At 55.8% G+C, this 15654-nt stretch overlaps 1 protein-coding gene across 1 annotated transcript; it reads left to right on the plus strand.

Moving 5' to 3' along the window:
- The first annotated feature begins 9857 nt into the window (after positions 1–9857).
- On the plus strand, positions 9858–15526 carry CDT1 (chromatin licensing and DNA replication factor 1). Its single transcript, XM_024233976.3, has 10 exons — positions 9858–10197; positions 10779–10919; positions 11010–11146; positions 11688–11885; positions 11972–12117; positions 12269–12369; positions 12734–12922; positions 13298–13450; positions 13528–13729; positions 14404–15526. Exons 1-10 carry the CDS (start codon positions 9973–9975, stop codon positions 14565–14567), a joined length of 1656 nt encoding a protein of 551 aa, XP_024089744.2. The 5' UTR covers positions 9858–9972; the 3' UTR covers positions 14568–15526.
- Positions 15527–15654: the final 128 nt, after the last annotated feature.

Genomic DNA, 15654 nt, shown 5'->3' on the forward strand with positions numbered 1-15654 from the left:
CTTGCTTTGTTGCTCAGGCTGGAGTGCAGTGGCACAATCACCACTCATTGCAGCTTCAGCCTCCCATGCTCAAGCAGTCCTCCCACCTCAGCCTCCCAAGTAGCTGGGACTATAGGTGCATGCCGCCTCTCCTGGCTAATTCTTTTTTTTTTTTTTTTTTTGAGACACAGTTTTACTCTTTCCCCCAGGCTGGAACACAGTAGCATCATCTCAGCTCAGTACAGCCTCCACCTCCCAGGTTCAAGCAATCCTCCCCCTTCAGCCTCCTAAGTAGCTGAGATTACAGGTGTGTGCCACCATGCCCAGCTATTTTTTGTATTTTTAGTAGAGACAGGTTTTTGCCATGTTGGCCAGGCTGGTCTCGAACTCCTAGCCTCAAGCAATCCACCTGCCTCAGCCTCCCAAACTGCTGGGATTACAGGCATGAGCCACTGTGCCTGGCCTTCTTGTTGGGATTACAGGGGTGGGCCACCATGCCCGGCCCTCTGCCACCATTGCTAACCATCAGTGGCTTCCTGTTTCTTTTCTTTTTTTTTTTTAAGAGGAAGTCTTGCTCTGTCACCCAGGCTGGAGTGCAGTGGCATGATCTTGGCTCACTGCATCCTCCACCTCCTAGGTTCAAGCGATTCTCATGCCTCAGCCTCCTGAGTAGCTGGAATTACAGGCACGTGCCACTATACCCGGCTAATTTCTTTGTATTTTTAGTAAAGATGGGGTTTCATCATGTTGGCTAGATTGGTCTCGAACTCCTGACCTCAAGGATCTGCCTGCCTTGGCCTCCCAAAGTGTTGCGATTACAGGCGTGAGCCACCGCGCCCGTCCTGGCTTCCTGTATCTTGAGGGCTGCCTATGAGGCAGGCACACTGCAGGCGTGCCCCATGAACCCTTATGACAGCTTCCTGGGCAGACACTATGGTCTCCTAAGTGGGACCAGGTCATGGGCCCACACCACATGTGAAAGTCCCTAGAGAAGCCAGCATCTGCCCTCATCTGGAGTCCATTCACTCCCTCATCTGAACACCATGGGCCTTTGCCCAGGTCGCCCAGCTCATTCAGGCTCCTCCTCAGACACAGAAATGTTAAAACAAGAAACCTAGTCTTGCAGGGTGCAGACTATGGGCTCATGCCCATAATCCCAGCACCTTGGGAGGCTAAGGCAGGAGGATCTTTTGAGGCCAGGCATTTGAGACCAGCCTGGGAAACATAGGGAGACCATGTCTCTACAAAAAAATGTTTTAAAAGTCCAGGCATGGTGGCTCATGCCGATAGTCCCAGCATTTTGGGAGGGCAAGGTGGGAGGATCTCTTGAGTCCAAGAGTTCAAGACCAACATGGGCAACATAGTGAGACCCTATCTCTACAAAAAAATATAAAAATTTGGCCAAGTGTGGTGGCTCACACCTGTAATCCCAGCACTTTGGGAAGCTGAGGTGGGAGGATCATCTGAAGTCAGGAGTTCGAGACCAGCCTGGCCAACATAATGAAACCCTGTCTCCACTAGCAGAACGTGGTGGTGCACACCTGTAATCCCAGCTTCTTTGGAGGCTGAGTTATGAGAACTGCTTGATCCTAGGAGACATAAGTTTCAGTGAGCCAAGATTGTGTCACTGCACTCCAGCCTGGGAGACAGAGTGATCTGTCTCAAAATAAATAAAATAACATAAAATAAAATTAGCTGGGCATGGTGGCCCTTGCATGTAGTCCCAGCTACTTGGGAGGCTGAGGCAGGAGGATCACTTAAGCCCAGCACTACGAGGGTGAACTATGACTGCATTCCGGCCTGGGTGACAAACAGAGTGAGACCTTCTTGGGTAAAAAATAATAATAATAAAAAGACCTGGTCTTGCCTGTCCTGAGTGTAAGACTCCATTTCCCTTAGGGGAAGACCAAATGTTCCCTGAGGCTGAAACTCCTGAAACAGCCTTTCCTATCTGCACCTCCTCCTCACTGCCCAAACCCAGGAACCAGCCTAGCCCTGCTCCTGCCAGGAACAGCCTCTCTCCCAGGCTCTGACAGCTGCCTCCCTGCAGCTTCAGGCCCCGGGGAAGTTGAGTTCACAGTTCTCTGGAGCGGCGTAAACCAGCCTGTTTAAGGTGCACTGCCCCGCTGGAAGCTCACCATGACTCCCCAGGCTCCCAGCACAGTGCCTGGAGCAAAGTAGGTGCTCAATTAATGTTCTTGAATGAATGATCATCTTCCTCCAGCCTGAGTCCTTGAGCACTAAGCTAACCTTCATGTCTGCCAGGCGAGGAGCCCTCAATGCAGGGCCACATCTTATTCACCCTGGACTTTTGGGGACATTGGCTCCCCCTGGTTTGTAGTAGGGCCTTCAAAGTTGTGAAATCAAGGAACATCTATGAAGCCTCTCAAATGTAGACCACCTAGGGGTGCCTGTTGGAGGCAGGGCAGATGCCCATCCCCACCTGTGGGTGGAGGGGAAGGAACCCCTGGGTGCGCATTTGCTTTGCACATGCTGGGAAGCAGCTGGACCTTCCTCCTGGGGTAAGCACTACAGCTCTAGAGGGTAAGCTGAGGGCACCACCCACGCGTTATTTTTTGTTATTTGTACAGTTCCAGCATTCTCCCTAAAGCGCCTTTTTTTCTTTTGAGACAGGGTCTCGCTGTGTCTCTGTCCTAGGCTGGAGCACAGTGGCACCATCATAGCTCACTGCAGTTTTTACTCCTGGACTCAAGTGATCAAGTGATCCTCCACCTTGACTTCCCAAAGTGCTGAGATTACAGGCATGAGCCACCATACCCAGCCGTTAATAACTTTTTTTTTTTTTTTTTTTTTTGAGACGGAGGCTTGCTCTATCGCCCAGGCTGGAGTGCAGTGGTGTGATCTCGGCTCACTGCAAGCTCTGCCTCCCGGGTTCAAGTGATTCTCCTGCCTCAGCCTCCCGAGTAGCTGGGATTACAGGCACACGCCACCAGGCCCGGCTAATTTTTGTATTTTTAGTAGAGACGGGGTTTCACCATGTTGGCCAGGATGGTCTTGAACTCCTGACCTCAGGTGATCCGCCCATCTCGGCCTCCCAAAGTGCTGGAATTACAGACATGAGCCACTGTACCCGGCCTAATTCTACTTTAATTACTTTTACACACACTTGATCTTAGCCAAAAGGACGAGAAGCGATCTTTAATTACTTTTAAACACTATTTGATTATTGCAAAACATTTTAGCCTACTTAGAACAAGTTGGGAGTATGAATCCACTTTTCAAGATGTGAATTTTATGAAATCTACATCAAAGATCAAATAGGCCGGGCGTGGTGGCTCACGCCTGGAATCCCAGCACTGTGGGAGGCCAAAGTGGGCGGATCACCTGAGGTCAAGAGTTCATGACCAGCCTGGACGACATGGTGAAAACCTGTCTCTACTAAAAATACAAAAATTAGCCGGGCGTGTTGGTGGGCGCCTGTAATCCCAGCTACTCAGGAGGCTGAGGCAGGAGAATCACTTGAACCCGGGAGGCAGAGGTTGCAGTGAGCTGAGACCGCGCCATTGCACTCCAGCCTAGGTGACAAGAGCAAAACTCTGTCTGGAAAAGAAAAAAAAAGGATCATATAATTCCATGAAAATGTAGCTTCCTCAAAACTGAGATGTGCTGTAAGTGTAAAATACACACTAGATTTCAAAGATTGGTGTTTAGAATTGGTGATTATACTTAGAGATTATGTCATTGATGATGGTGCTGATGGTGATGGTGGTGATAATAGTGGGATGGCACGATTGTGGTGATGATGGTGATGGTGATGGTGGTGATGATAATGGTGATGATGATGGTGGTGATGATGATGGTGATGGTGATGGTGGTGAAGGTGATGATGATGGTGATGGTGATGGTGGTGATGATGGTGATGATAATGATGATGATGCTGGTGATGATGATGATGATGGTGATGATGGCGATGATGGTGAAGGTGGTGATGATGGTGGTAATGATAATGGTGGTGGTAATGATGATGGTGATGGTGATGATGGTGATGATGATGGTGATGGTGATGATGGTGATGATGATGGTGATGGTGATGATGGTGGTGATGATGATGATGGTGGTGATGATGATGATGGTGATGATGGTGATGATGGTGAAGGTGGTGATGATGGTGGTAATGATAATGGTGGTGGTAATGACGATGGTGATGGTGATGATGATGGTGATGGTGATGATGGTGGTGATGATGATGATGGTGGTGATGATGATGATGGTGGTGATGATGATGGTGGTGATGATGATGATAGTGGTGATGATGATGGTGATGGTGATGGTGGTGGCGATGATGGTGAAGGTGGTGATGATGGTGGTAATGATAATGGTGGTGGTAATGATGATGGTGATGATGATGGTGGTGATGATGATGATGGTGGTGATGATGATGGTGATGGTGATGATGATGGTGATGGTGATGATGGTGATGATGATGGTGATGGTGATGATGGTGGTGATGATGATGATGGTGGTGATGATGATGGTGGTGATGATGATGATAGTGGTGATGATGATGGTGATGGTGATGGTGGTGATGATGATGATGGTGATGATGATGATGGTGGCGATGATGGTGAAGGTGGTGATGATGGTGGTAATGATAATGGTGGTGGTAATGATGATGGTGATGATGATGGTGGTGATGATGATGATGGTGGTGATGATGATGGTGATGATGATGATGATGGTGGTGATGATGATGGTGATGATGGCGATGATGGTGAAGGTGGTGATGATGGTGGTAATGATAATGGTGGTGGTAATGATGATGGTGATGGTGATGGTGGTGATGATGGTGATGGTAAGGGTGGTAATGGTGGTCCTGGTGATGATGCTGTTGAAGTTGGTGATGGTGATACTGGTGATGATGAGGAAGATGGCAGTGATAATTATGATGGTGATGAGAAAAATAGTGTGAAATATCTCATTAATAAATTTTGGCTGGGCATGGTGACTCACACCTGTAATCCCAGCACTTTGGGAGGCCGAGGCAGGTGGATCACCTAAGGTCAGGAGTTTGAGACGAGCCTGGCCAACATGGCGAAACCCCATCTCTACTAAAAATACAAAAATTAGCTGGGTGTGGTGGCAGGCGCCTGTAAGCCCAGCTACTCGGGAGGCTGAGGCGGGAGAATCGCTTGAACCCCAGGGCGGCCAGGCTCCTGGCAGGCACTTGTGAATACCAGCTGATCAAATGGATGGAGGCACAGACCCTGGTCTCCAGGTTTCTCCAGGGTAAATGTCCACAGACAGGGGTTCTGGAGCTTGGCCATGATGTCTCTCTCTCCTGAAGGCACTTGAGCAGGCTAAATCCTCTTAGCATCCCATACCCATAAGCCAACATGTCCTGTCTGGTGGAGCCTGGATGGAACAGAGCAGAAAAGGGCCTTCACCTCCCTTACACTAGACTCTATATTACTAATGCAGCCTCATATGGATAAACCCTTGTGACCATGCTTTAATTACAGCATCGTGGGTTAGAAGAGCTAGAAACCCACTCACAGGCACTTCAGGCAAAAGAGGCAAATATATGGGAAGGAATAGGCTACTTCATTAAAATCTAGGGCAGCCTGGAGGGCTGGCAGGCCTCCCAAGAGACCACGTTGGAAACTCTTTAACGCCATCTGGGCTGGCGGCTGTGTCTGGCTGGCTCTGTCTTCACACCACAATGAGAGGCAGCCAATAGGTTATTCCTCCTTGAGGCTCCAGTCCCAGGACAGGATCTGATTGGCTCAGCTGTGCACCTCTAGCCCAATCAATTGTGACTGGGAGGCGGGGCTACACAGCACAAATGTGCGGCTGAATGAACTCATCACTGCAGGTGAACAAGGCAGTTTTCCAAGGACCCCTCCAAGGCACAAGTCATCCCGAATGGCCTACTCTCCAGGGGTGACATTGAAAATACTGAGCAGTTGCCATGGCTGGATCCTGAGCCACCATAATTGACACGGGCCATTGCACTCAGGCCGGACATGGCCCCCAAGGCACTGGGTACCCTCTTCCAACCTGTGAGTCGTGAACACCGGCCCCACTCTCAGCCTCCCAGCTCCTGACACTTCTGAAGCCTGGCCCCTTGCCCCACACAGGGCCAGACCTAAGCTACATTCATGCCTGCACTCTTACCAGCCCCTGTGCACTATACTTCCGGGTCTAGCTCATTCCAGAGCCTGCTTCTGCCCCGGGCTGGAGTCCCAGGGCTGGCCATGATGACAGCAACTGCCAAGGCCCCTTCCCTCCCACGAGGCTCGGGAGCCACCTCTTGAGGTGAGTGGTGACAGGTGCTGCTGTGCTGAAGTCAGGAAGGAAGCCCCCATCCTGAGGTGGTCTCTGGGAGTATCTCATGACCATGGGCCTAACCTTGGCCCCTGGCATGGCTCCAGGAGTCCAGCGCAGTACCCTGTGGTTCCGGCTGGTGGGTGGGCAGGTGGCAGGAGAGAAGAAATGCTGGAGTCGGCTTGGCATTTTGAAGGCCTTGGAGAGGCCTCTGGCAGCATCCTGTCTATCAACTTATCTATGGAAGGCAGGGACCGGGCCAAATGGTTGCACCAGCAGCCAGATGTGGAGCAGTTGCTTGTGGTTACGTGCAGCTAACACTGCCTGAGACCAGCTGTTTCTTTATTCTCAATGTGAGACAGAGTGGGGAACCACCATGTCACCAGGGGAGGTTGTCGCTCCCTCCTACCTGATGATGGTTATGATGCCAAGGATGTACAAGGTCCCCTTACTGCAGTTGGTCCTAAGGAGAGGATGTGTCTATAATTTATGCTCCCATTATAGCTCTAACATTATACATGTTTTCCCTCTTTCATACGTAGCCGACTTCTATTTGGTTTGTGTTCCACTGTGACTCCCAGATCACTTTCTGCTCCCTTTGAGAAAAGCCAGGATCCCCATCTTGATTAGAATAGAATGGAATATTTCAGCTGAAGAGACTCACAAGTAAGGGTCGCCACGCAGAGCTGTGCAAGCTAAGGCCTGCAAAAGGGTTCCTGGCCAAGGGGGCAGCGGGGGCTGAGATCCCTATGGCTCCACTTGTCAAGCCATTTTTCATAAAGGTGCCTTATGAGCTAACTGCCCTGCTGGAGGTTGTCTGGTCCCAGGGGCCTTCAAACTCTTTTGTCCAAAACCCACAATGCGAAATACGCCTTTTCGAGACATTCTATTTTCAAAAATTTCAAACATCCAGAGAAGTTGAATCTCATTTACCCCTCAGACTCTATCTTAATGTTCTACACTGTTCTTTTTGTTGTTATTGTTGAGATGGAGTCTCACTCTGTCGTGCAGGCTGCAGTGCAGTGGCACAATCTCAGTTCACTACAACCTCCACCTCCTGGATTCAAGCGATTCTCATGCCTCAGCCTCCCGACTAGCTGGGATTACAGATGCCCGCCACCACAACCAGCTGATTTTTGTATTTTTAGTAGAGATGGGGTTTTACCATGTTGGCCAGGCTGGTCTCAAATTCCTGACCTCAGATGATCCACCCGCCTCGGCCTCCCAAAGTGCTGGGATTACAGGCGTGAGCCACTGCGCCCGGCCTGTCCATCTTATTTGATGCATTTTAAAGCGTCAGACACTCCCTGTTATTCCCAACCACTTCTGCATGTATGTCACTGACTAGAGTTCAATGTTTGCTGATAATTTGGCTTTTAGATAAATTTACATACCATAAGATACACAAATCTTAAGCTACCCTCAGATTTTGATAAATTCATACAGTTATGTGACCCAAACCTGTCATGATATAGACCATTTCTATCATCCTAGAAAATTCCCTCGTGCTCCTTCCAAGTCAGTTCCTGCCCCAACCTGCAACCAGTTTTGACTGAAGAAATACATTATATTTGTTTAATGTGTGGTGTGGCCAGGTGTGGTGGCTCACGCCTGTAGACCCAGCTACTTGGGAGGCCGAGGCAGGAGGATCGCTTCAGTCCAGGAGTTCAAGACCAGCCTGGGCAACATGGTGAGATGCCGTCTTGACAAAAAAACAAAAACAAAAAACAAAGATTTAGCCACGCGTGGTGGCTCACGCCTGTAGCCCCAGCTACTTGGGAGGCCAAGGCAGGGGGATCCCTTAAGCCCAGGAGTGGAGGCTGCGGTGAGCCACTGCACTCCAGCCTAGGTGATCAAAAAAAAAAAAAAAAAAAATTATATTTTGCATGGTGGCCCAGAGCACATGTACCAAAACAAAACTTCTTAACAAAACGTAGCTTTAAAAAATGTGGGTCTCAGTCTTCCATATTTATTTCTTGACCCACTAAAAATTTGCTACCAGCTGCTTGCAAAACACAGGTCTAGGTGCTGATCCCCTAAATATAGATGGAAAACGAATGCCACGCCCCCCCATCCCCCCTCCTTATGAACCTCCTCACTTTTGAGGTGTTTTGTTTTGGAGATGGAGTCTCGCCGTGTTGCCCAGGCTGCTGGAGTGTAGTGGCGGGATCTTGAGTAGCAGAGATTACAAATGCCTGCCACCACGTCCGGCTAATTTTTGTATTTATTGTAGAGACGGGGTTTTGCCATGTTGGCCAGGCTGGTCTTGAACTCCTGACCTCAAGTGATCTGCCCGCCTCAACTTCCCAAAGTGCTGGGATTACAGGCGTGAGCCACCGTGCAGGCCACTTCTGAGGTATTTTGCAAGCACCAGTTGCATCATCAAACCGGTTTCTATTCCTTTAACTTAAAAAAAAAATAGGCACAATTCATGCTTTTTACAGAAAACTTGGAAAATGGGAAAACTCTCAGCCCTGGCCGCCTCCACCCGCCTCCCCTTCCCTCCTAGGCCTCCAGGCCCCGGCGGCCCGCATTGCTTTGCGGGGGACTTCCGCGGCGCTGCGCCTGCTTATTGGCGTCTCTAGAAGGAGTGGCTGCGGCTCGGGCTCTCCAGATAACCCGCGCTGTAGGCCGTTTCCCAGATAGAAGCGGTACAGGTTTTAAGAACTAAAACTTTAAAATCTCAGCCATGCTAAAGGCAGTTTCTTTTCTTTCCTTTTTTTTTTTTTTTTTTTGAGACAGAGTCTCGCACTTTCGCTCAGGCTGAAGTGCAGTGGCGCCATTTCGGCTCACTGCAACCTTCGCCTCCCGGGTTCAAGAGATTCTCCTGCCTCGGCCCCCCGAGTAGTTGGAATTACAGGCGCCCGCCACCACGCCTGGCTAATTTTTGTATTTTTAGTAGAGAGGAGGTTTTACCATGTTGGTCAGGCTGGTCTCGAACTCCTGACCTCAGGTGATCCGCCCGCCTTGGCCTTTCTAAGTGCTGGGATTACAGGCGTGAACCACCGCGCCCGGCCCCTTTTTTTCGTTTCCATGTAATAGCTTGATTGAGAAATAATTCACATATCAAATCCACCCTTTTAAAAAGTGAGCAAGGCGGGGCGCGGAGGCCACGCCTGTGATCGCAGCGCTGTGCCGGGCGGCAGTTCCAGGAGGGCGGATCACTGACCCGGGGAGTTCGAGACCACCCGGCAACGTAAACTCCGCCTCGATATAAATAAGTTTAAAAAAAGAAATAAGGAGCGTGCGGCCCGCCGGGGCAGCGCCTTTACCAGCCCAAGCCTGCAGCCCCCCAGGCCGCGCCGTCCTCGGCTCCCCCGGGCAGCGCCGGGGTTTTGTCAGGCGCGCGCTGCTGTTTGCCTGGACTGCGCTCACTCTGACCCTGAAGCCAGCGGCCCCACTGACACGCCCTGAAAAGTGCAAGCCACACGCGGGATCCGGAGACCGCGTTAAAGTCCCACGAACGACGGCGCCCCCCGTCGCGTTCACCCCCGCACGTCGGCGCATGCGCGCGGCCAAGCCGGTTTCCCGCGCCACCAGCGCGCATGCGCGCCCCGTCCCTTCCCCCCGCCCCCCGTGCTCTCCCCCGATGGTTCGGTCCGCGCCGGGGGCGGGGCCAGGGCTTCCGCGGGAAATTTGGCGGGAACCGCGCCCGCCTCTTCCTCCTTTCCTTCTTCTTTCCTTGCTTTCGCCGCGCACTCCGCCGCCATGGAGCAGCGCCGCGTCACCGACTTCTTCGCGCGCCGCCGCCCCGGGCCCCGCATCGCGCCGCCCAAGCCGGCCTGTCGCACCCCCAGCCCCGCCAGGCCCGCACTCCGCGCCCCGGACTCCGCCACCAGCGGCAGCCGCAAGCGCACCCGCCCGCCCGCCGACCCCGGACGCGACCAGGCCAGCCCACTGGCCCGCAGGAGGCTGCGGCTGTCGGCGGACGAGGTGAGGGGCGTGGGGAAACTGAGGCCGGGGGTTGGGGGCGGGGAAACTGAGGCCCGGAGAGACTGAGGCCGGGGGGTTGGGGGCGGGGAAACAGGCCCGGGGGGCGGGGCTCGGGGAGACTGAGGCCGGGGAGCTGGGGGCGGGGAGACTGAGGCCCGGGGGGCAGGGCTCGGGGAAACTGAGGCGGGGGGGACGGGACGTGGAGGCAGGGCGGGGCGCAAGGAACTCTGGGACAGGTCGGGGGATCCTGGGTTGCCCTGCCACCACTGGGGACTTGGCTGGCTCCTGAGATGAGCAGGAGGCACTGGGGGGCTTGCACCGGGATCTGATGATGGGGCTGGAAGTCCAGCTTCTCTGCGAGGCCAGGGTAGGGGTCCGACCTGGAAACGGCCCCGGAAGACGAGAGCAAGGCTGTGTCCCCGGCCAGTTTTAGCACAGACCACCATCTACGGGAAGCCCTAAGCCCCCCAGCGATGCCCATCCCAGTTAACTCAGAGCGGCTTCTGATCCTTCGGGGTCCTCTGCAGAGCCAGGAACACCAGGTCTTGTCATGAGTTCACCCTTGGGGTCCCTCCCACCAGGTTTCCAGCCCCAGTACCCCCGAGGCCCCTGACTCCCCCAAGACCCCAGACATCCCAGCCTGCCCTTCTCTGGGCCAGAAGATAAAGAAATCCACCCCCGCAGCAGGTCAGCCGCCCCACCCGACATCCCCGCAGGACCAGGTGAGGGGCGGGGCCTGGGGCAGATGCGGGAGGGCTGAGTGGTGCCGGCCTGCCTGCCTGACGGCACCATGTCCTCTGATCCCCCTGAAGGACACCATCTCTGAGCTTGCGTCATGCCTGCAACGGGCCCGGGAGCTGGGGGCAAGAGTCCGGGCGCTGAAGGCCAGTGCCCAGGATGCTGAGGAGTCCTGCACCCCAGAGGCCGAGGGCCCCCCTGAGGAGCAATGGTGAGTGCTGGGTGGGCGGCCACGAGGCCCCGGCAAAGGCCGGGTTGGTGAGAGGCGTGGCCGGGCGAGCCTGTCGGAGGCCCAGGTCTGCCCCTTCAAGGGAGGGTGGTGGTGAGGTCACCAGGGCGTGGAGCCAGACCCCTGAGAAAAAGGTCCCGGGCACTGCTGGCCCTGTGCCCTCAGTCCCTCCTGTGGGGGGCAGCTCCTGCCTCGGGGACTCTGGCGGGTTTCAAATGCTCCTGACGCATTGGTGTGTTATCTGCCTCTGCCCCTGAGAGCCGACAAAACTGGGCTGGGGAGAGGGCAGAGCTTCCCCGGGGGAGCCGCGTGGACACGGCAGAGCTGGGGTGTGGAGCCAGGCTTTCCCGTCACCAGTGCTACCCCTAACGGTGCCAGTGTTGGTGGGTGTGCAAAGGCTGCGCAAGCCATCGTGTGTGGCGTGGCAGGCCCCAGCGGAGGGTCTCCCTGGCCGAGGGGCCTGCTGTGGCGTTGGAGGAGTAGGGGCCTACTGCTTCTCATGAGGCTCCTCCCTCCCTGACAGGGGCGAGAAGGCGCCCGCCTACCAGCGCTTCCATGCCCTGGCCCAGCCTGGCCTGCCGGGGCTCATGCTGCCCTACAAGTACCAGGTGCTGGCGGAGATGTTCCGCAGCATGGACACCATCGTGGGCATGCTCCACAACCGCTCCGAGACGCCCACCTTTGCCAAGGTCCAGCGGGGCGTCCAGGACATGATACGTAGGTGAGTGGTCGCGGGTGGGCTGCGGCTGTCCTGGAGTTGGGGGTGGGCCCGGGTCTGCCTCCTGAGCCGGCCCCCTCCTCCCATAGGCGTTTCGAGGAGCGCAATGTTGGCCAGATCAAAACCGTGTACCCGGCCTCCTACCGCTTCCGCCAGGAGCGTAGCGTCCCCACCTTCAAGGATGGTGTCAAGAAGTCAGATTACCAGCTCACCATTGAGCCACTGTTGGAGCAGGGTGAGTGCTGGGTGTGGGACCTCGGTTTCCCCATCTGTGACCTGCACACTTTCCAGGGTGGGTGTGAGGCGCTGGGCACCTGGCCCAGGACTGGTCATGGGTGGGTGGCTGGGTGGCCTGGTGGGGACTTAGGCCTGGACTCGTCCCACAGAGGCTGACGGAGCAGCCCCCCAGCTCACGGCCTCGCGCCTCCTGCAGCGACGGCAGATCTTCAGCCAGAAGCTGGTGGAGCACGTCAAGGAGCACCACAAGGTGAGCGGCCCCCGGCCCTGCTGTGTGAAGATGGTGGCGCCAGCACTGCCTCAGCACCTAACCCTGTGCTCCGAGCATCCCTGCCACCCACAGCTTCTCCCAGGATGGAAGTGGGCGGGGTTCACCCTGAGCTGAGGGCTGGTGTGCTCAGGGTGCAGCCGCAGGCACCGAGGAGGTCCCCAGGGCGTTCAGCAAGTGCGGACCATGGGAGGCCTTGTGCTCTCCCTCCAAGCTGAGCGCTGGGCAGAGGCTAAGTGACTTGCCCGAGGTGGCCCGGCTGGGACGTAAGCATAGGCCCACCTCACACACAGTCTGCCCTTGTCTCAGATGTGCCCAGGGTCACCCGTCTACTCCTTCTCTCCAGGCCTTCCTGGCCTCCCTGAGCCCCCCGATGGTGGTGCCGGAGGACCAGCTGACCCGCTGGCACCCGCGCTTCAATGTGGATGAAGTGCCCGACATTGAGCCGGCTGCACTGCCCCAGCCACCCGCCATGGAGAAACTCACCACTGCTCAGGAGGTGCTGGCCCGGGCCCGCAACCTGATTTCACCCAGGGTGAGACTGCGAGGCTTGGGCAGCACATTTCTCCCGGGTGGGTGGGCCAGCTTGATCCCAGGCGTAAGAGGTGGAGCCTTGGCGATGAGCTTGACGCCTCATCTGGCTTCCTCCTTGGCTGGGGGATCCAGAGAGTTGGCGGCATTTGCCCTCTGTCCCCAGCTGCAGCCTCTAAGCCTGGTTCTGCCACTAGCCCCATGTGGAGAGTTGGCCTGGGCAGGCGATGCTGCACACTGGGACACTGCATTGACCAGCACAGACCACCCAGTGTGCTGAGTGAACTTGTGCCTTGAGAGATACCGGGGACTCCTGGGCAGAGAGCCAGAAGCACGTTGCATCTTGTAACCTCTCCGCTCCAACCTGTCCCTCCCGCAGATGGAGAAGGCCTTGAGTCAGCTGGCTCTGCGCTCTGCTGTGCCCAGCAGCCCCGGGTCTCCCAGGCCAGCACTGCCAGCTACCCCACCTGCCACCCCGCCTGCAGCCTCTCCCAGCGCTCTGAAGGGAGTGTCCCAGGATCTGCTGGAGCGGGTGAGTCATCCCCAGTGATGGCGGGTGGGGGCCTGGTGACCTGCTGCCCACTAACCAGGTCCCGGTACCTGCTGCAGATCCGAGCCAAGGAGGCACAGAAGCAGCTGGCACAGATGACACGGTGCCCGGAGCAGGAGCAGCGGCTGCAGCGTTTAGAACGGCTGCCTGAGCTGGCCCGCGTGCTGCGGAGCGTCTTTGTGTCTGAACGCAAGCCTGCACTCAGCATGGAGGTGGCCTGTGCCAGGATGGTGGGCAGCTGTCGCACTGTCATGAGCCCCGGTATGTGCAGGGTGGGGTGAGGGGGCGTGCACAGTGGAATTGCCTGGTGCTGCAGCTGCCTCCCCAGGTTTCTGACCGGGGTGTATGTCACTGATCTGTTCCGTTCAGATGTGCAGTGGACGCTGGCCTCTTGCACTGCTGTGTGCTCGGATGTGCAGTGGGCACTGGCCTCTTGCACTGGTGTGTCCTGGGTGCTCTGCCCTCCTTGGAGCCACCTCTGAGCCTCTGCCCCGCCCCTCCACACCTGCAGCCTCCGGAGGCAGCTTCCCCCTCACAGCTCTGGCCTGTTTCCCTGACCACCTGCAGTCCTTGGTCAGAAGGGGCCCCACACGCACCCTCCACTGCCTCCCAGGCCTCTGGTCACGAGGGCCTGAGCACATGGGGGTTCCGACGCTACAGGGCACCCCCTGACTCAGGGCTTTCATGGGCTGGCGGCCTTCATGCTCGGTGCCTTCTCACAGGGCCTCAACTGTAGGCCTGGCTCTCTCCGGTCACTGTTCATACCACCCAGACCTGGGCCTCTGATCAGAACCACCTCTGCGCTAAGGCCTGGTGATGGGGCTCTGAGGGCGACCAGGCAGGCAGGGAGGTTGGGTGGTCAAGCTGGTTTCAAGTGCTGCCCGTGCGGGGCTGGGGCCCAGCACCAGCCTCAGTGTCTTCCTCTCCTCCCACAGGGGAGATGGAGAAGCACCTGCTGCTCCTCTCCGAGCTGCTGCCAGACTGGCTCAGCCTCCACCGCATCCGCACCGACACCTACGTCAAGCTGGACAAGGCCGCGGACCTGGCCAACATCACTGCACGCCTGGCCCACCAGGCACGTGCTGAGGAGGGGCTGTGAGCCTGGGGGCCACTGTGGACAGACGTGGGCTTCAGGCTCACTAATCGGGGCCCACCAGCATTTTCCTTTATGAACATGATGCACTTTGGTCTTCCTTTCCCCAGTGCCCCTGAGGGCCAGAGGCAGATGTGGGCTGCAGGCTGCACAGCCCAAGGGTCTCTGACTGCAGGTGGTGGGCCCCTTCATGGGGCTCACCTGGTGGATTCACATTAAACCGGTTTCTGTCGGCACCTCTGTCCTTGCTGCTGTTAGGGAAGGGAAGCCAGATGCCAGCACCCCCTGAGGGGCCATCGGGAGTGTGGCTGAGGGTGAAGGGGGCTCTGTGGCAATATGGGGTTGGGTAGTGTGGGTGGCAGGAGGCCATCCCCTCTAATCCTGGAACCTCCCACAGCAAAGGGTGACTTTTGTCATTAAGAATTTCAAGACTGGGGCAGGCATGGTGGCTCACGCCTGTAGTCCCAGCGCTTTGGGAGGCCAAGGCAGGTGGATCACGAGGTCAGGAGATTGAGACCATCCTGGCTAACATGGTGAAACCCCGTCTCTACTAAAAATAAAAAAAATCAGCTGGGTGTGGTGGCAGGTATCCCTACTAGGGAGGCTGAGGCAGGAGAATGGCATGAACCCAGGAGGCAGAGCTTGCAGTGAGCCAAGATCGCACCACTGCACTCCAGCCTGGGTGACAGCGAGACTCCGTCTCAAAAAAAAAAAAAATTTTTTCAAGACTGGAGAGCTGATCCTGAATCATCTAGCTGTGCCCCATGTCATCACAGGGGCTTTCATGAGAGAGCCAGAGCCAGCCAGCTTTGAGGACGCGGCCCTGCCCGACACAGGCAACCTGGAGAAGCTAGGCAGGTCAAGTAGGACATCCTTGGAGCCTCCAGAAGGGACTGGCCTTTGCCCACACCTTGAGTTCAGTACTTCCGACCTCCTGAACTCTAATAAAATCATGCTTACAGCCACTAGATCTGCAGAAGAGCCCTTTCAATAGCATCAGCCGCCTCAGGGTGGGACCTGCATTGACAGACTTAGTTACCCGAGCCCTCGCTTGCTCCCCTAGAAGATGGGCCCACATGGCCTCTTCCTGCAG

Source organism: Pongo abelii, chromosome 18 (assembly GCF_028885655.2).
Source record: "Pongo abelii isolate AG06213 chromosome 18, NHGRI_mPonAbe1-v2.0_pri, whole genome shotgun sequence".
In the NCBI taxonomy this organism is placed as follows: Eukaryota; Metazoa; Chordata; class Mammalia; order Primates; family Hominidae; genus Pongo; species Pongo abelii.

Excerpts from the sequence above, each read along its gene's own strand:
- CDT1 (XM_024233976.3), top strand. The coding sequence starts at position 9,973 with ATGGAGCAGCGCCGCGTCACCGACTTCTTCGCGCGCCGCCGCCCCGGG. Across the intron at positions 11,886-11,971 it reads GTCCAGGACATGATACGTAG|GCGTTTCGAGGAGCGCAATG; the intron begins GTGAGTGGTCGC and ends CTCCTCCCATAG. Across the intron at positions 12,923-13,297 it reads GCAACCTGATTTCACCCAGG|ATGGAGAAGGCCTTGAGTCA; the intron begins GTGAGACTGCGA and ends TCCCTCCCGCAG.